At 43.6% G+C, this 20,263-nt stretch overlaps 1 protein-coding gene and 1 long non-coding RNA gene across 2 annotated transcripts in view; both read left to right on the top strand.

Moving 5' to 3' along the window:
• The window catches only part of NDUFA10 (NADH:ubiquinone oxidoreductase subunit A10), a 45,728-nt gene extending 27,938 nt beyond the window's left edge, over positions 1-17,790 (top strand). Inside the window, exons 9-10 of the mRNA XM_083842092.1 lie at positions 3,960-4,068; positions 17,330-17,790. Of these exons, the coding sequence (XP_083698218.1) occupies positions 3,960-4,068; positions 17,330-17,398 (178 nt within the window). The 3' untranslated portion in view covers positions 17,399-17,790. The remainder of the gene's footprint in view (positions 1-3,959; positions 4,069-17,329) is intronic.
• LOC310901775 lies at positions 4,075-15,046 on the top strand. Its single transcript, XR_014586132.1, has 2 exons — positions 4,075-5,810; positions 6,274-15,046. It is a non-coding gene; the product is annotated as an uncharacterized lncRNA (long non-coding RNA).
• Positions 17,791-20,263: the final 2,473 nt, after the last annotated feature.

The following is a 20,263-nucleotide window of genomic DNA, read 5'->3' on the forward strand; positions in this document are numbered from 1 at the left end:
CGACTAGAGGTCTGGAGTGAATGGGTAAGGAGGAAGTGAGGGGCAAGGGGACACACATCGTGGGGAGAACTAGCCTTTTGTTGTCCTGTGTGCCCGCTGAATGAGCGCAGAGGCGGAGGAGGTGAGTGCAGTACGAGCTGGATGTGGAACCCTGATCGCAGTCTCTCTCACCCAGCTGTGTGTGCCCGTGGCATGAGTCAGGAGGGTTTCTCCTTTCCCCTGCTCTCACAAGTATGGGCAAAATCGTGAGTGTGGCTCAATCCCACGTGTCGTACCCTTCCCACTGGAGGCAGGGAAGCCAACCGCAGCAGAAGGTGAGAAGCCCTGGCTGAGGTAATAAGGGTGTGAATAGCAAAGGAATGAATGCCACCCACTCCTTCATATTCTTCCCAACCAGTTATTGTGTTTCAGGCTTGAAGCTGATTTCAAGGTGTGCAAGAAGACCTTCTCTCTTTTCCAGTGGGATCCACCTGCTATTTCTCAAGTTACTTTAACGTATAAGCATAGATTTTAACTAGGGATGCTTTTGTGTTGCTGGCTCTAAGCCTTTTAGGCCGGTGAATGCTTTTAGGTAGGAAGTGTGGTTTTCTGATCCTGTGTATTGTCACTTCAGTTTTTGCGTTAATGCCAACATCAGTTGTTGAGAAGTCATGGTTCAGGCTATTCAAGACAGGTTTTTTGTTTGGTTCATTGTGTTGTTTTTTTTCTTTAGCAAATAGTGTTCATGTGGTAGGCAGTCCTGGGACTTTGTTGTTTTATACAGAGGAGGAAACAAAAAGCTAAGGTCATGGGAACAGAAATTCTAGAAAGCATGTCCAGCTGACGTAAGAGCTGCATTGACTTCAGGACAGCGTGCAGCACTTTCTTGTCATCGGGTTTCTGCTGGTGCCCTGAAAAACGTGTGTATCCTTGTTGCAAGCTGCCTTTAAGGGAAATCAAACTTAGTACTCTGAAAAGAGGCAGGTGTGTTAGTCCTGATTGCTCAGTTCCTGCTCATGCATGCCGCGTTGGACACAATGCGCAAAGTAGGTGTACTGAGAGGCTTTTGGGGACGAGGAGAGAGCTACCCACTGCTGTAGCATAGCTGCAAGTGTGTGATTCCTATGTAGTCATGTGAAGAGCTGTAGCTAATAGGGTCCTGGACCATAGTAACGGTGAGCTAGGGTCTAATGTTCCTACAGTATTAAGACTGTGCAGTCACTTGCACGTTTTCAGTTACATTTGTAATGCCGCGTAATCTTAGGGGTGGTAAAACACACTCTGGGTAGCTTTGTTACTGCATTATGAGAGAGCTGCTTTGACAAAATATGGTTAAGTGCCTGCCTACAATAAATCGTGGTACTTTTGTACTGAGGGAGAGAGGAAAAAAACTCGGGAAACTTAATAGGTGCCCTTAAATGCTTCCTGCCAAGCGGTGAATTAGTTCTGGCAAGCAAATGTGGTTTTGTGGTTAAAGACATTGTTGTGGCAGGTGTCTTTGGGTGGTGCTTTTATTTAGTATTCCAAATTATTTCTTAAGGCAGAAAGCAGAGATGAACCTGGAGAAGCCATCTTTGGCAGCATTAGGTTTGCATTTTGTTGTTGTTGAGCATTTTTTTTTTTTGGAGGCAGCGGTTATAAGAGAAGCAGGTTTTCCGTCATGGCACTAACTAAAATAAATTGTGCCTGGGAATTGTCCTCTAAAATTGCCATTCGGCTGAGATTCCTGAAGGAATGGATTAGCTGCAGACTGGTTGACTACTGGACTTGCGTTGTGTATGTCAAATTATATTTTACTTATGCCCAGACAGATTTTTATCTGCATTCTCCTACAGACTTGTCAGGTCCAGAACATCTTCTGCTACTTGGCAGAGAGAGCTGACTCTCCCGCTTCTGTGGGACACTGGTGTGGGAAGAAGGGACAGAGGTGTTTATTTACTGATAAATTAGTGGATATTCCACAGGCTGTGCTGCTAAGCCTGAGTTCAGCAAGGTATTTAAACATTCAGCAAGGTATTTAAACAAGTAATCCTCTTCGAATCAAAAATCTTAGCTCACTGTCTTGCCTGCTGCTTGTCTCTGCTCTCTGCACGGTGAAATGGGGATGAAAGCTTGTAGCATCACTACTGATTCCAGGCTCAGCTGGAGGATGGACTGCACCTAAGGAATGACGAGCTGATACCTGAAGGGCTGCTTTCTGCCAGGGCCTGTTAGTTTTACTTGGTTTAATTAGCGGTGGGTATGAGATGGAGCAGGTGCAGAGATGCTCTTCACAGGGTATGCCAGGATTCGGAAATAAACCCAGCTGCATCATCAGATCACTGTTTAGGGCAAGCTTTTCCATCCCAGCTCAGTTATTCAAGCTCTCCTGGAGTGGGAGGGTTGGGAGAGGTCCGCAGGAGGGCCGGTGCTCGCACAGCATGAAAACAGCTCTTGTTGCCTTTGTGAGGAGGCAATGGAGGGCTTGTTTTCCTGGCTTTCAGCACGTGAACGCTGTGGGGTTTGTCAGCTTTGGTTTTCTTGTTCAGCTGAGGGTTCCTGCTGTTTGTTTTTGACAGTAAGCTTCGTCTCATGGGTGCAGTCCCTTTGTGCAGGGCAGATTTGGGACAACTTACATTGCAAGATGAGCCTCAGTGCGTCTGCCGTTTGACTGTTTATGTCTCAGAGAACAGAGCCACCGATCCCAAGAACGCTTATGGGCACTGTGTGTCATTCCACAGTCTAAGTAAACTTGTAGTGCTTCTGCTTTTCTTTTCCTTTTTTTTTTCCCCAGATGGTTAGAAAATACCTGGGTTAATATTTTTGAAGGTAAATGCTGTAATAGTTTGTAGGAAATGTCTTTGGTGTTTATCCTGGCCTTGTAAATAGACGTTTATCCTTGCCTTCACTCTCCTCACCTTTTACTGGATTCCTGTATTTCCTTACTGATTTGTCTGCAGTAGAGTAATTTTGCAGTGTGTATGTCAGCATATGTGAGCAGGCTAGTTTAGTGATTGAAACTGTGCCACGCTGTGAGGGAAGGCCCCAAACTTTGTTATTTAGGGGGAGGAAAAAAAAGATTGCTTAAAGGTAATTAACTTTGCTTTGCTCAGAGCTTATATTTGGTATATGTCTGTGTAAATATTCATAAGGAAATACAATTCACGGAAAACCAACAACACAATTACTTGCATAGCTCCCAAGTGTCAAGCATAGAACTCAGTCATTGTCCACTGCAAAGGATAGTTGATGTATTTTTCCCTAAATACATGTAGGTGGCACTGCTGATCTGCAAATTGGCATCAGTATGCAGAAGGTGGCTTTCTAGCAGTTTCTCAGGCATTTTAAATTTGGGGTATTTGAAAGTGCTGGCTCCATGCAGTGTGGATTTTTGGTGGATCCTGATTTTTGCACCCCTCATCACTAAGCTCTCATTAAAGCTGCTGCAGCAAGCTTCCTCTGATTGCTCCCAGGCAGGGTGCTGGAGATGCTGCCTGCTTCCAAGCCATTTGATTGCCTCAGTGTCATTTAGAATGGGAATTCGGGGAAGAAGAGCACTACTTTATTTTAATCCTTATGCGAGTTCATTTGTGAAAACAAATTGGACAGGAGTTTAATTAAATGAAGTTACTATAGTAAAATAGTGTGTGGAAATCAATAAAACCACTGTTTTTACCTTGTTTATGTAGGAAAGCAAAAAGCTAGAGGTGCCTTGGAGAATGTTTCCAGGAATAACCGAGCATCTCCAGGGAGGTAGAAACTGGGGAAGGGGTTGGAGCAGGAACAAGCAGGAGGCAAGGAAGAAACACAGTGGCCATGTGAGGGAAAGGGCTATGTATGCATCATAACCAGAAAAGAGCTGAAACGTGTGAAAGAACTACTTAGCAGAGAAGTAATTTAATAATTGGTCAAACTTAGAATTGATGTTGCTCTCTTTTGGGCAGGATGTGGACTAACTAATCCATTTTCTTCTTTTCTTTTCCTTCTTTCTTTCCCTTCAGTGTTCAGGACAAAACTGGAGTGCTGGATGCTGTAGCTGTCCCTCACTTCGTTCCGGAAATCACAATTGGAGGCAATGAATATGATAAAATCTATTACGAATTTCGATCGGTAAGTAATTCTGGAAGGGGAACACTTGTACAACAGCCAGACAACTGTCCCTGCAAAAGTGTTAGAACATTTGCAGCTGCCCCGTGCACAGCCTGAGTGTTAATCTCATGCACACAGATACATATTTCTAAAAGTAAGTTCTGGGTTTTGCCTAGATCCCCACCTTTTTTTTTGAAGTCTAGCTTCCAAATAAGAGGAATAATGAAGCAAATGGTTTGTTTCGTAAGCTGATTTTCTTTTTTGATCTTCAGATGTGGACTAAAGGATAAGTGGTTTTCATTTGTTTTTGTTTCTCCTGCCCTGATTAGTCTCTGACCTCTGAAATCTAAAATAATCCTTTGAGTCAAACAAGAAAATTGGAAACCCATGGCGACTTCTATAAAGAAGACTGCTTATAAAACCCTTGGGGAGGGGGTGTTTTTCTGAAGTAGGCTGAGGAGGTATGAACATTACATTGGTTCTCAAAACTGTTGTTGCTTTAAATAGCGTGTTTCTGTAAGCCGGCACACATCCAAAGCCTGTTGTGGCCCAGCACTCTCTTACACCTCATGCAGGCTCCCACACAATGATTTAATTAGCTGCTTGCCTTTCTGGTTCTGGAGACAATGGCTTCCAATTGACTTAGCACTTTGCCCTATTGGTTATTGTTGTTTAGCTGGCATGGGGTCCTGCCTCGCTATGCAGTATTCTCCTGAGGCCCAGGTATTGTAAATTCTCGTTAGGGAAATTGTAGAATTGATGGCAATTACCACTGCTCGGACAAACTGAAGTTGCAGGTGATGGTATGTTTCCAAGTTGTGTTGAAATCTTCTCTGCCACTGTTTTGTTGTTTTCCAAGAAATCACTGAAGACAAAGGAAGGAATATCTGTATGAACTGTTACAAGCCATGATTTGCATGGTCAGAATACTGTCATTTTTCTTGTCCTGCTAGTATAGGGTCTCTTACTAGAGATGTAAGATAAATATGAAGTTAAAATGTAAGATATAGTTTTGTAGACTCATTTAGAAACTTTGAACTTGCAGTATTTTCTTCGGAATGTTCACAGGGACTTTTGAACTGACTATTCAACATAATTTGTTCTTCCTCAGCTAACTGTGCAGTGGAGAGGCTCTTAAGTTCATGCTGTTCTGCCTCATTTGAGATGTATTCATTCCAGCTTGTAAAAGGGACTAAAGCTAAGGGTTAAAGCAGCAGAAAGCTTCTCAGTGCTCCTTGAGATTGTGTAATGTGTTTGAAAAACACCTTCCTGGTTCATCTGAGACATAGTTATCAGAATTTTGTGCTTTTTGGTATTGCATTTTAAATCCAAAACTTCAGGCTTAGACTACGAATTTTTGGAGTCCTTCACTCCAAGAGACGTCTATGTGTGTGCAGCACATATTTCAGAATGATCTGCTGCATGACTTGTTGCCAGCATGCAGCATCCATCTGTACTGACAGTGTCTTTCTTCCCGAAGATGATAGGCTTTTTTTTGGCTGAAATGTCACTTAGCAGTGGAGCTGGGAATTATTGAGGCTGCCTGACACACAGCTAGGTGTGACCTCAGAGCTGTGTGCTGGGGAGCAGGGGTACTACTTCTGAAAGCCTTTTTTTCTTTTTTTTCCTCCAACTGTACAACAGCACGCCCCTCTCTGTGTTGGCAAGAAACTGGGAATGTCCTGCCTCCTCAGAAAGCTGGCTTCCAGGAAAAAAAAAAGTGACTTTCCCTGCAGACATAGCGAAAGGATGCTTAGGAGAAGGTATAAGAATACCTGGGAAGGAAAGCTCGGATCTTGGATTGCTCTGCTCCATGCCAGTTAGTTGACAGCAGGAGCTGAGCATTTTCAGTGCAAAAAACACATTGCCAAAATAAAATCTCCCATCTGCAGGCTTGCTTTTAGGCCCTGATTCAGGAAAGTACTATGGAAAGTGATAATGTCATTTGGAATAAGGAGGAATCGTGTGCGATTCGCAAAGCATTCTGTTCAAGTCAGACAATACTGTCCGCTGTTTTTTCTGGATTCTTAAACACTTGCAATCCCTCAGGCATGGGGCTCTTTAGGGATGGTGCACAATGGAAAAGACGTTGAGTTTTCCTACTTTGCCTAAGCTACTAGAAAGGCAAGCACAAAGCCAACCCTACCTGCTGTTTTATGTTCTAAGAATTGAATCCTTTGTGTCGAGACTTCTGAAGATCTGCATTTTTCCTCCAACTTTGTTTAGCAAATGAAGGTGTGAATTTCTTTGAAAGGCAAGGCTTGTGTTCAGAGGTACTACAGGATGACAACAAGCAGTGCGCACAGAAGAGGCAGATGAACTTGCAGACACACAAGTCTTGGATGTGAGTTTGCCTTCTCTAATGAGAGGGGATCTCAGGCCCTAACCCCTTGCCTTGCCCATGTCTATGTGCAGATGGTTGCAGCTCTGCTACCACTCTTAGATGTGAAGATGGATAAAAATTTTAGGCTCACGTGACTTGCAAGTAAAGGCTTAATTATGGTATAATTACAGAACTTTAACTTTTCCTTGTGGGAAATGCGTGCTTTTAAAGTTAGAGTAATGATGTTTACCACATAAACACAATGATTTGTGTAGGGGATTTTTTTTTCCTCGGCAGTCCTATAACTAGTTATACATCCCTGATCATACAAATAGGCAACTAACTGCTGTGCTTTTCAGCGTTGCATGCACACAATTCATGCTGCCTAATAATGGTGGTTTTCAGGGATTTGCAAATTCCAGGCAGAAGCTGGGTTTTGTTCAAGATATTAATTAGTCACAAGCAACTGAGGAGGAGGAGGAAACACTTTTCAGGGAGCAAGATTTTAGTACATTTGCCTTTGCTCGAAATCATGAGGTAGCTACATACAGCTCTGAATACTATAAACTTGCTTTTTATGTATATCCTCTACATTTCTTCTGTAAATGTTCTTTCCACGTGTGAGGAGGTGGCTTTCTGCCTCTCTCTTAGCATAAAGTCATCTGGCAGGGTTCAGCCGTTCTGTTCAGGCATTCATAAACTTCTAAAGATGCTTTTCTGGCAAGGAAAAAGTAACCTTTTAGTCAGGTTCTGTAGATCAGAGATAAGCGTGTTCATTCTTAAGTGAAGCAACATTATTTTAGGAACTGTCAGACTAGTAAAGACTTGACTACTCTTTTTTTTTCTTTAACAACTGCTGTATCTCTGTGCTTTCTTCCAACCGTGCACAATCCCCACAGATAATGCTCCAAACTCCATGTGCGCCCTGTGAAGCTGGAGCACTTAGGCAGATGTGTTTGCAGAGAAGATGAAAACAAATGGTTCTGTTTAATGGAATCAGTGTACTTAAATAATGTACTTATGTACTTCACACTCCCGAATGATGTTGGCAAGTCCTGCCTAAATCTCCTAGGGATGGTGAAAAAAGAATTCTTTTACGTGCTTGTTCTTTTCTGTCTACATAAAAGTGCAGCTGTCTAAGATGCATATTCAAACCATCTTTACCTACATCTTTACCTCCGAGAACAAAGCTGCAGGACTGTAAAATAATGTGTACCACCTTTCCATTCATTGCAGGCTGTAGGGAAATAATTAGTATTTCTTTTGCACAAACTTTGTATTTAAAAAGACAAAGAAATAAGAAGGTTGCTGCTTATCATGAGGTGTGCTAGAGTTTGGAGTCAAGGGCTTGTTGGTGTTCACTTGGCCATTAGAGCGGAGAATTCTTTTGCTATAAACAGGAAAGCTAAGTATTTAATACTTAGTCTCCTTTCTCGTGTCATCAGTTCTAACAAAAACAATGTGTATTAGCCCACTTGCTCCAGCCCTGGTTCCTGTAGCCTGTTTCCTCTGTCCAGCAGCTTGCCCCAATATCTTTAAACAGAAGTATAAGAAATCCTAGAGGGGAAAAGGGCTATTTTCAATAGTACTCTCTAAAACATGGCTTGCATCTTACAGTCTAGGATTTCTGATGGTATTTTTTTTTCCATCCTTTCTTCAGGGGGTAAGAATGTGCAGTGGGAGTATCCCATCCTCTTTCTAGCTTGCTGGGATTCTTTAAGTATATGTGTGGGTGTGTATATTAAAGAAAATGAACAAATGCTTGGGCACATAGATTTTCTTCCCACAAGACAGGCCTATGCACCTAGAAGTTCCTTTTGTAATAAAGCGAATCTCATATCAAAATGTTTTTTTATCTTTTGTTAGCCCAACTGATACAATTGGAAGAAAGTCAGGGATGTGTACTTTACCCTTGAAGCAGACAGTTTGTGAAGAATTCTTTGAAGTATTTATTCTACACTCTTGAACTACCTTCAAAGACACTTTCTATCACAATATGAGTTCCAGCTCCAGTGAGTGCATGTGCCTATGTGTACGGCTTTCTTAGATCGGTTTTAGTTGTCATCTTTCCATCTGAGGTGTCCTTTTGCTCTTGTACTGAATTGGTAAACCCCCTGCTTCTCTTTCTTTACCCACGTACTACTTTTCCCCCACCATGCACTGGATGTTTGCTGATCCTGGACACTGGCCGTCAGTCCCTTCAACTTCCATCCCATGATTCCTTTCCTTGATCATTCTTGGCCTCCTCCATACCAAACTTTGCAATGTCCCTTTCTGTGGTGAGATAAACTTTGCACTCATGCCATACTCGCCACGTGAGGAAGGCAGAGACAGTAGTATTGATTCTTCTTCATCCATCCCATCCCTTACAGATGTAACATTATTTGTCTTGTCAGTGCAGCTCCATATTAAGCAAAGATGAAATGGATGGCTTGATTTTTTTTTCTGTTTAACTCCTAAAGAAAGCAAATAAACGTGTCACTGAAAGGTAGGAGAAGGCTCTTATTTATTTTTGCATCCTTCTCCCTTGGTGGGGCATCTCCCTTTTGGAATAGGGAGATGCTTACTCCGAGACAAAGAAAACTCGAGCAAGTCAAAGACCTTGCTACTGCTGTCAGATGCAGTCTGGCTCCCTTGAGGGAGCCAGATGCAGGTTTGATGTGGCCCAAATTGCACGTGGGGTACAGGCCTGGCACATCTTGCTGGCTGTGGTTGCTTGGGGCTGCTGGTAAATGAGGGGCTAGCAATCCCTTCAGCTTTTCTCTCCCCTGTAAGAATGCAGAGCACTGCTGGCTTGCACACCCAACAGCCTCTGTAAAATACCCTGAACTACAAAAGAAATGCTTTAGCTTCCAGGATGTCAGTGTGGATGAACAACAGGGAGCGTTTGCGTCAAAAATAATGCACTGAGCTTTAACGTGGCGGTAACTGGGTAGTAAACATCGTAGCCTTTGGCCTCAGACTTTAGACCAAATTGTTGCAGCAGTTACACTTTGCACATACATACGCACATGTATATAATCTCCTCTGTGTGGATAAATAGAACTTGGGTCAAAGGGTGTTTTTTCTTTTTTTTTTCAGAAGCCTGTAGCTTTTCATGGTTTAGTTAGGTTACAAGAATTGTCTTCCATGGTACTCTTGCCTTTGCAGAATTAAGGAGGTTAGCATATATATTTCTTTCCTCTCCATGTTTGCAGTTATATCAAAGATGGCCACTATGGTAACAAAGTCTTCTGTTTTCTCTCTCCTGTCATTTTTTTTCTTGTCTTGCCGAAGTTTTGGGTTTTTTAGGATCAAGGACTCCCATTCCATTTCTTATTTTTATGGAGATGTTTGACAGCTCTAATGCCCAGCCCTGTCTGCTCTTGGATCCAGGAAGGAATGAAAACAGACGCACAATAAATTAGGAAAGGCTCAATTTGTTTTTGCTGCTTTATCTCTGCAAAAATATTTTTAGCTATTTCTAAAATAACAGTAAGATGTTGCCTAACTGGGTATCTGTAAAACTACAAGAACCTGAGGAATAACTAAAAATGAGGAATTACAACGTTGTTTCTGAAGGTTGCCTGGGAAGGGGTAGGAATAGGTCCATGATCTACTTTTTCTTCCCTTCTCCCCACTCCTCCTCTCCTCTCACCAATCTTGTGTGCGCAGGGAGAGCGTGAGAGGTTTGAACAGCCTCTCTCTGCTTCAGAAAAGTGTAGCTCCTCTGCCCTGCTTCCCTTCAAAGATAACATGGGCAATTGGCAGGGAAATCTTATCCCAAATGTGGAGGGGAGGAGGACGTGAGAGACCTTGGGCGTATGTCAGATCTGTCCTGTTAGCTGTGTCTGCATTGTTTTAGATGACAAACCACGCTGTCCCAGGCGCTGGGTGCCTATGTAAATCAAAAAGACAGTAAAATCCTACTGGCATTAAAAGAATCCATTTCAAACTGACAGTCTGCCATTGAGCCCTATGAAAGAAAACACTTTTCTGTGGGAGCACATCCTCCTCCTCTAAAACCCTTCTCAGTCCCACACCACGATAGGAATGTGATCTACAAGGTAGACCTCTGCTTAAGATGAAAAAGAAAGGCTTCGTTGGTGATTAAGCAAAAGGGAGAAAGAACTTGCAGCTGAACTGCTTCCACTCTTCTGCATCTCCTAGGAAACTTCTTTTTAAAAAAACGAAAAACCCTCAGAGGACAGTTTCATCTCGGTACCTTATATTGAAGATTGTGCTCTAGATCAGGAAGTGGTTTTGGCAAAGCTATAAGGATACTTTACTCTATTTCTCACTCTCGTTCCTATCCCTGCATTGCTCCTCAGGGTAACATCTCCAGGGGTCTTAAACCGTGAAATAGTGTGTATTTGAGATGTTGAACTGTGCGGGTATGCTGGCATATTGGTTGGGACAGCATTGTGTGTGAACTTCCTTTTTTCCTGAGAGCATTTTTATGCTGAGAAGCAGTTCAGAGCTTTTCAATGTAGAACTGGCATTTCTAAGAGCTGTTGTTACTTTGGGCAACGAAGAATGGCTTGGGTTGGAAAGGGACCTTAAGGATCATCTAACTCCAGCTAGAGTGCTACAGGGAGTGCTGTTGGAAGAAGTCTTCTGCATTTTATCTGTCCGGTAGAAAGAGTGAATCTGCAGTTAACATTACACTGTCCGACTTGGATATAGGTACTTGGCTTTTTCCTGTGGTCGGTCTGCAGTCTGTAGTGGATAATTGGTGTTTCTAACATGTTCTTTCCTAAGAAAAAGCAAAGTAGACTTTATTCTGCCAGGGTGGAGAATAGTTGCTATAGCCAGTTGACGCTGTGGAGAAAAGCTGCAACAAAATATTTAGCCATACCATGTTGCTTATTTATTCTTGGCAGTCTTGCAAAAGCAACGCCGGAGATATGCATTAGATTGTTTATGGTGTTTGTAGTTGTTCAAATTACAAATCACAAATTCCTTTCTACAGATCAGATTCCTGCTGATACTCAACTATGTGGCTTAAAATAAAAATACTTCAGCTTTAGAGAAATGAGCTGTGTTCTCCTTACGGACACTTCTATTCCAAAAGATTTCTATTGACTACTCTGGTTGTTGTTTTGGTTGGTGGTTCTGATTTTTGTGTGTGTGTGTGGGGAATGAAGGGTAGGACAACATTCATCGAATGGATTTCAGTAAAAAGTAAAGTAAATTGAACCTCTGTTCAGTAAAGCTTTTGAGTGCTGTGTTACTTGAGCTATAGTGAATGCTAATAGTTAATTCATAATTAAGAATTTTGTCCAAGAAAAGAATGTCAGGAGTTAAGCTGTAAATAAACACTTATCTATGCCAATCCTCTGGAATTCAAACTACACCTTTAATGTGTGTTTAGGGGCTTATTACCCTCACCCCTTTTTTGTCTTTTGCTCTGGAACATGGAAACAAAACGTTTCCAAAGTGCATCACCAGATACAAATTTATAGGTTCTTAAATTCTCTTAACTTTAGCTGTGTGACAGTCACTGGCAACAACCTTCTGGAAGTCAGGATTCCTACTGGAAAAAGCAGGAGTCTTCACCAACAGCGATGATGGCAGGTGCTATTATTATGCTTATTATAAACAGCCACTAAATGAAAAGGCTTGGATATTGATGAATGAGTGTATGCTTCACAGCTTAATGACTCTGTTTTTAAGTGCTGTTTGATCAGTGCTGCTCAAAACATGCTATTTATAGATCTATTTTAGCTGCGAAGCCCACCCATTAGTAGAAAGCAGCATGAAGAACAGAAGGAAAAAAATGGTAGTAATTCTTTTTTTTCCTTTTTCCTGGAATATTGAAAAAGAAGACATACTCGGAGCTGATGGATGTAGACCTTTCCAGGCTGTTAAAGCTCTCCAGAGCTCTACCTGTACATGTCTGGTTTGAAATTATTTTGAGGAGCTATGAAATGCAGCCACAGTGTATAGCAAACAGCTGGCTAAAGCTGTTTGTTGCTACTCTGCAGCATATACCACTTTATAGGGCTTTTCATCATGTTTATAGTTTTGACAGACACTTCTGTGGCAGAGTTCTTAATTTAACTGATGAGGTGATCTTGTTTTCGTCTTTTTACTGATGTTCTTTTAAAGTTGAGCAGTTTCATTCCTCTGAGTCGGCTCTACCTTTGCTGGGTAAAACTTATTTCACTAGTTTCATTCTTCATGTGGTGGATTTTATAGCACACTTCTCGAGTTAATCCGTGCTGCCAACTCTGAGTTCTGCATGGTGTAACGCAGCAGACCAAGGCTTGATTCTCAGTCTCATCTGTTTGCATGGAGTGGAAAAGTCCATTATCCAACAGTGACCCTGCAGGAGCTTGCATTTGCCTCCTGCAGGGATGCATGGGAGCTGTTGCCTCTGTCTGGAGGGATCTGTGCTGCTGCTCGCTTGACCAGTGCTGCTTCAGCTGTGAGCTCCTGAGGGCAGAGACCCAATTCTGTGTTGCAAAGCGTGTGTCTAGATTGCTGCAGTGATAACAACAAGGCTTTTCTTACTTCTCATGGGAAAGGTGCTTCAGCTTTGTAACAGTCAACTGCTTTCTCTGACACGTGGTGTTGGGCAGACCTGTCGGTATGCTCTGTAGTTCTGTAGGAACTCATGCCAATAAAGGGATTGAAGGGATTTATTTGACCCCATATGCTGTTACTCCTGCTTGCCCATGGAAATGTGTTGTTAATAACAATGCATAATAAGACACAGTATTAACATGGCCATTAAGTTGTACCTGTTCTTCGACCTTACTCTAGTTTTCTTTGAAGGTAAAGAGCATGGAACGCGCCTGTGAATGTGCCAGCCACTTGCAGGTGACATGGTCTTGTTAATTTTCATCCCAGTTCCAACTAGGAAACTTCCTCTGAATCCAGAAGTGTCCTGGAAAATGCAAGTCTTGTCCAAGTATTTGCCTGGTCTCCCACTGAGACTGTGTCTAAATTTCTAGTGTCAGCAGTATCCTTCAGCAAGGGGTTTTTCAAGCCATTGGCTTCATTTGTTGGCACGTGTATCTTGTGCCGGAAGAGGCAGTGAATATTTGGTCCCCCTGTGTTCTCCCAACTACTGGCAAGCTAAGTAGAGCTGTGTCCTATCTCTCTTCTGGGCTGGACAGGTCACCTCTTCTGGCAGCAACCCCAGCAGCCTCAGTGCAGTCTGCCTGATCCCATCCCTGCCCTCGCGCTGCCTCCGCAGCCGGCAGGAAGACAGGCTGGGAACTTCAGCTGGGCCAGAGCTGAGGCTGCAGTTTGGGGCACTGCTTTAACCACTTGCTGCCACCAAAAGGAGCACAACCAACTGTCTGCCCCGCATCCCTAGATCTTCCTCCTACCACTTTTTTCTGCAGCTGTCTGGTATGCGTCTGGCTGACCGAGCTCCCTGAGTCACCGAAAATCACCCAGCCAAAAGGAGTGTATTGCTTCTCGCTGGGCGAGGGAGGTGGCTGGGCTCGTGGGACGATCCGGCAAGCTGCAGAGCACGTTTGGACGGCACAGCAGGGAGATGAGAGGATGGGTGCTGTGGGACCTCTCCTTTCTGTTGGCATCAAGCTGTTTGGTCCATTCAACGTCATCAACATCATCACGGTGCTTTCCGTTTGGCTGTGTTAGTGCAGGCTCCTCATGCAGCTGAGCAAACGCTTGATCTGGCAGAAGGTGGGCCTTCAAGGAGTTGGAGGGGAGACAAAGAACCACAAGAACAGGAACAACTCCTGGTTGAGTATTTTTCCACGTGCTGAATATATGCTAAAAGATGAACAGCTTCCTCCCCTATGGAATAGACCAGCCTTGTTCCTAGCTGTGCACTTTTAATTTTTTTTTTAATACAGACAGTTCTGCCAAACGTGAGCTTTGAAGGGCCCTTTCTCAGGAAGTCATTCCTGTTACTCGCACCTGACTCTAACAGTGCGCAGAATATAAACTCAGATGATTCTGCTTGCTAGGTAAAACAGGATTTGTTTATGTGCCGTTTCCTGGCTATTTGGAAAGCTCACCAGTAATATATCCCGAAACTTGATTGCTTTTGCCAAGGCCCACTGTGAATGATGGAGTATGCATGAATACTTAGAAAATTGCTTTGATGTATTGCATGCCTTTAACCAAAGGCACATGGGGAATTTGTTTTGGACAATGAATTTGAAATCCGCTGGGATTGATACTGTGCCCTTTTAAGAGGGTAGAATTCCCCAGAAATGAAACTGTAAACTCCTGTATTTTCCCAGAGAGCTCCTGTTGCTTTAATAATCTTGTTATCTGGGAATCTCTTGAAGTATCAAAGGGCCAATTATGTGCTGCCCAGAGAGGACCAGGGAGAGCTGTTTTTGTGCTAGAATTAATAGATACAGGCTGGTCACAGCAGGTCTGATGTCCTCCCTAGCTCACCACTGCAAATTTGTAGGGCAGGGACAGTAATCACTTATTTCCATCTCACATCTCCTCTTTGCTCAGCAGGAGTAACTCTTAACAGGACAGCATGGTTTCTTCTGATGTTTAGACAAAGCATTAAAGACAAACTTTAAATGAAAAGCCCTGGAAACACTGATCAAGAATGACTTGTAATAGCTTGTGACAAGGCGGGGTGGTGGGTGTCTCATGAAGGAGGCAGAAGTCTTCTGTTAGCTTGATGCTTTATGGAAAGAAATGTCTTGTCTTCTGACCTTCAAACACAAAAATAAAAAAATAAAAAAAATACCCCCACCTTCTTTAAAACATCAGGCTTTTTCCTGGATGAAATAGCTGTTTTTGTGGCATGATCATAGATTTCATCCAGACTTGGTCTTGCTTCTCTCCACAGGGGCAGTTTTCTTAAACAAGATACTTTCACAGGCTTTTTTGAAAGGAGAAGTCACTGGGACACATTGAGGTCCTGTGTGAAACCAGAGTTTGAGTGGAGTTGAGCAAATGTTTTTTGCTTAATTATTTGTAAAGATTGCCAGCCGATAGGATATTTTTTAAAGGAAAGGCTTTATTGTAGCTTCTTTGCTTGCTCCAGACTTTCTTGCAAAATGCCTTTTGCCTTTTCACAGTGGTTTGCTTTTTGATTCCAGCTCTATGTCGATGCTGGAAGTTGTCTCTTTGTCTTTTTCATTCCTAAAGACAGGAAGAGAGGTTCCGGAGCTAGGACCCAAACGTTCGTGGCACTTTAGTTCATGGTCAGTACTTTCTGAAAAGGGCCGCTTTAACACCTGAGATGTAAATGCTGAAATGTATCTACATCTTTTTCCTCTCTAGGATCACTCAGTTAGGAGTAATTGCCAGCGCAGCTACTTTATGTATTGATCCTGTTGCTGGGAGGCTTTGTATCCTGTGGCTTAGTTATCTAACGGGTACAGAGCCTGGTTTATATTTATTCAGGCAGCAAGTGCACTAAAAAATTTGTGGTGTTTTTGCAGTGCGAGTTGGTAAGAGACGATTTTGATGACAGCGTTGCTGGCACGCTTGTGTAGCCTTCCATCACGTGCGCGTGCTTTTGCTGACCTGGTGATGTAGCCCGCGCTCTCCCAGCCTGCAGAGAGCACGTACGCTGCCGAAGGAGAGTTCGCTATTTTTGCTGTACTGGCAGGCTCTCTCTTGCAGTCCCACATGCTGCTTTAGTAATCCCTTAAAATGGCTGCTGCTTAAACAGCCTCTTTCCTCGGATCTTTAAAGCTGAAGGTGGAACGGCTTGGGTTAGTGTCTCTAGTGCCGCCCGGTGTGGTGCTGCTGGGAGGGTCTTGTGCCTGTCCTCTCCTTCCTGAACCCCATGCGAGGCGTTGGCTGTGGGGTGTCTGTGTGAGCGGCCTGGCTGAACCCCTGGGTTCAAATGCCAAGGCTGTTTAGGCTAGAGTTCACCTCTGTTTGGTCTCATCTCTGTTACAACTCGCTTTCCCTCTCTGCTGAGGATGCAGACCCTCCAAGCTTTCCTGTTATATGTGATGTCCCTCTGCCAGTGCTCCAGTCCATCCAGCCTTTCCCTCCACAGCACATTTCTTGGTTTGCTGGGCTCAAGCTGTTTCTTGTGTCTCCTGAGACCAGTGAAACCAGCCATTACCCCTGACGTGCTGTCCGACAGAAAGGCTGCCTCGGACGGTCCCCAGCCCAGAGCAGTCTTGTGTATAGCGATGGGTTACACACTGTTAAGAGCAGAGCAGTTAAGTGGTGTTGTGCAGCAGCACAGTGTCTCCCTGAGCCCTGGTTTGGGAACCACTGGTACAGAAAAGTCCATCAGGTTAACCAGCAAGACTGTGAGCTGCTTAGCAGAGGTCACCTCCCAGAAACATGAGGGATCAATGCAGAAGAGCTACAGCCTGAAAGGTCAGTGACGTTCAGAGGCTGCAAGTGAAGGTTGTTGCTTAGGTCCCATGGTACCTGTGAAATTTGGGGTAGGGGATTTGAGAAACTTCAGTTTTTCCATCAAGTAGTGGTTTCTGGCTTTGCTTATGAAGACAGGCAGATATTGCTTTCTGCTTTAATGAAGTTAAGTTCAGCTCTTGAAGGCTAAATATGCAATTTCATTTGAATGGTTTAATTTAATGTAGTAATTAACTCAGTATTTCATGCATGAAACTTCATGTATTTAATAATGCGTGCCTATTTTGGCATGAGATTCTTCTGGCTAATTCCATTCCTCTGCTGCACACTCTGATTAAAGGGGTCATCTCTTACTAAAATGGGGAACAGTATACAGGGGAAGAAATGGATGAATCCAGATGGAGCCATGCTGTTCTGTTGGTGGGATATTGGCCTAGTTTATATATATATATATATACATACCATTAACATCGTGTTTTTGTGGGTCCCCCCTTACCAGCTGTACATCTCTATTTTTTTCTAAAGACATGAATTTTCCTACAAGTGCTATCTTCATTTTGCAAAGAATTGCAGATTATAGGTTGCGCTTTTGCAGGTAACGTAAGTCACTGTACTGAAATTTTTAGATTCTCTATAAACAATGAAAAGAAAAATGTTTCTGACTAAACTTTCTGCTTTCTCTAGCTTCCTGGTCGCTATTTTAGTAAAGGCTACAATGCTGATGTTGGTGACAAGTGGATCTGGCTGAAATGAAATCTGCCTCACTTGGGAGCCCTAACAGTGATCAACCACAGAACTTGAATGAAGAAGAAGCTGAGTTCAGTGTGCCTGCTCTGCATCAATTCTGTGTAGCACAAAGAAAATGCTGGGTAAAACATTTTCCAGCCACAGCATGAGAGAATAGACTCCCAGAAGGCAAATCATTTTACACTGGTTTGTTCTTCCCTCATGAATTTGGGATGCTTTGTCTTTGAATGTTTAATAGTCCGTGTGTAATAGAAAAGTGATCTGGTATTACAGGGGGCAGACTTAAGATCAATGCTGAACTTTTTCTTCATCAAGACTGTGGCATGTTGTTATACAGGATTATTGTTGTTTTGCTGAATCAAGACAAATTAAACCTGTATCCTCCTGGTTCTCACAAAGTTGATTTGTTGCTCTGTCACGCATGGTGTTTTATTAGTTTCATTAGGAGGGCGCACCTGCTTAGAAAAATAACACTCGCATCATGTTCTGAAAGCTCCTTACTGGACATCAGCATTAAAACAAGCAAGCATAAAGAGAAGTTTGAGAGAAGGAAATAAGAGTTCTCAGTTTGAACAGCAAAATATCTGTTTAGAAGTAAAACAAAACAAAATCAAAATTGCCAGCAGTTGTACCCATAACTTCTTCCTTTGAATGGAAACTGTAGATCAAAATGTTTGTTGGGTATAAAAGACAAAAGTAATTATTATTTTTGTAAGTCCCTGAAAATCCAAGTCATTTCTTTTTAAAGAAATGATTCATTTGGTATTAGTTAGTCACACAAATGAGGCACCTTGGCGTTGGTTCAAGCATTGCTGTCCAGATTTAGTCTGCAGTAATTCTGCATTTCCAGCAAGGGGCTAAGTACTTTAGTCATTGAATAAAAGTGCTGCCAGGCATTCCAGTTCTCAGGGCAATGCCTTTGAAATAAGCAACCAAGTCTAGCCCATGCCCCTTCCTGTATCAAAACTAGTATGAAGAGACTCCTTTAATAAGGGCCTTGGGGGCCCAGTTAGATACTGAAATAAATGAACAGTGGGATAGAAACGTGGCTCTTCTCACTGATCTCTTAGCTCTGCTTCTGTGTTTTATGGCTTTAGTCACATTTCCAGTTGCAAAAGGACTGACTGCTGTGCCACCCTGTGCTAATGCAGCTGGTGGATTCACAGAAAGAAGCAAGTGCTAGGATGTAAGACCAGTGCTATGTCTCAGGCTGGGGGTCTGCTGTGTTTCACACAAGTGTCCTCAGTCCTCCGAGGTTTTCTGTTCTTGGGGCCTGGTCAGCAGAAGGGGCTGCTCAGCGTTTCCTTCCACCACTGGGTTGTGTACTTGTTTGCTACCTCCTGTGTCTCATAAGGGAGTGCGTAAGGGGTTGTGCCGTGGCAGGCTTGGGGAAGTGGATCTGGTTGAAATGAAAATGGCCTCATCTGAGTCCTTGTGCATTTTCATCACAGAGAGGCTGGTTATCAGGATGGTGGACCCACGTGTGTTCCAGCAAGGCCCCATGCTTCCTTAATCCATACCTCTCCCAGGAAGGTGTAGTGGTCTCATGCCTGAGGCCCTGCCAGCATGAGCCCCAGAGTCTGCTCCTATGGAACGAGGTCCTGAGCAAGCAGTGTTAGCTTTTCTTTACCTGTTCAGAGTACCATCCCACAGCAGTCAGTAATGAGCGTGGAGATGAAAAGAACATCTGCTGGGGCTTTGGGTTCCCTTTGGAGTAGTCCAGCTTTGTTTTTACAGGTGTCCTCCATCTCAGCGTTGCTCTGTTTTCCAGGTGTTGTAATTCACTTGGCAGTGTGCGCACAACCCTGTGTCAGATCTCTTAGAAAGGCGTTTTGTGTTGCGTGTGTAGCGCTGGCACAGCCGCTGTGTTTAACCTTGCCATGGCGGGGCATGGTGCGGTGCAAAGGAGTTTAATTCCAGTGTTGGCTTGTATGGCAAGCAGCGTGTGGTATGACAAAATGCGTGTTGGGCGTAGTTTTTAATCCAGGTTTTAACTCTTCTTTAAAAGTAAAACTGTTTATAAACTAAATCTGTGAAGGAAATAACTTTCTTTTCCCTTGCTGTGGGAAGGAGTGTTAGCTGTGTATTTCTCTTCCCTCCTTCCCACTCCAACACCTCAGGGGAAAAAAATCTTTTAGCAAACCAGCTGTAAAGTTTTGGGCTTTTGAAGACTGTTCTATGCCAGTTAAATAATTCCATCTCCGGTTCTGTATTAAAATGGAAAAGATAAAATGGCTCAAGTCCTCCTCACACTTCTGCGTAGGTGCGTATGTGGTAACGCAGTCTGTCCTGTTATCCTGAGTTCCCATTGCCTCTATCGATGCATGGGGAAGTTTGTCTCTTGCCCGTCGCGTCCCATGCTTGATTGTGCCTGCTTTACAAAGGCAGATTCACCAGGAATGGTGCTGATCCGTTTATAACCATCTGCTCCTTTTTATGGGCAGAGCCACTGCTTTTCCTAACATCCAGGACAGTCCCGTAGTCGCACGACTAACTCCCCCTCGGGTTCGCCATCCGGTTGCACAAGACGGGTGGAAAGAAAGAGAGAAAGGAGGTGAGAACAGGTCCTGCCACCAAAACAAAGGCTTGATGCTCTGCAGCCTTGGATGAAGTGGTGATGCTGCCTCTCAGCCTCGGGAAGCGGTGATTTCATGCCAACACCTGTCCCACTCCAGCAGTTTGGCTTACCGCATTTCAGATTTGGTCTCTTAACCACCCCCCTCTGGCTGTTGCTGTGGTTGGCTGCTGAGTGCTTTGTGCTTTCCCAGCACGTCCATTAATAGCTTCCTTGTCAGCTGGGGACAGCCGTAGCTGCCCAGGGTGCGACAAGGTCAGCCTCTCCGCTGGAGGCACCTGCGTGTGCGAGCCCCT

The sequence above is a fragment of the Anser anser genome (genome assembly GCF_964211835.1).
Source record: "Anser anser genome assembly, chromosome: 6".
NCBI classification, from domain to species: Eukaryota; Metazoa; Chordata; class Aves; order Anseriformes; family Anatidae; genus Anser; species Anser anser.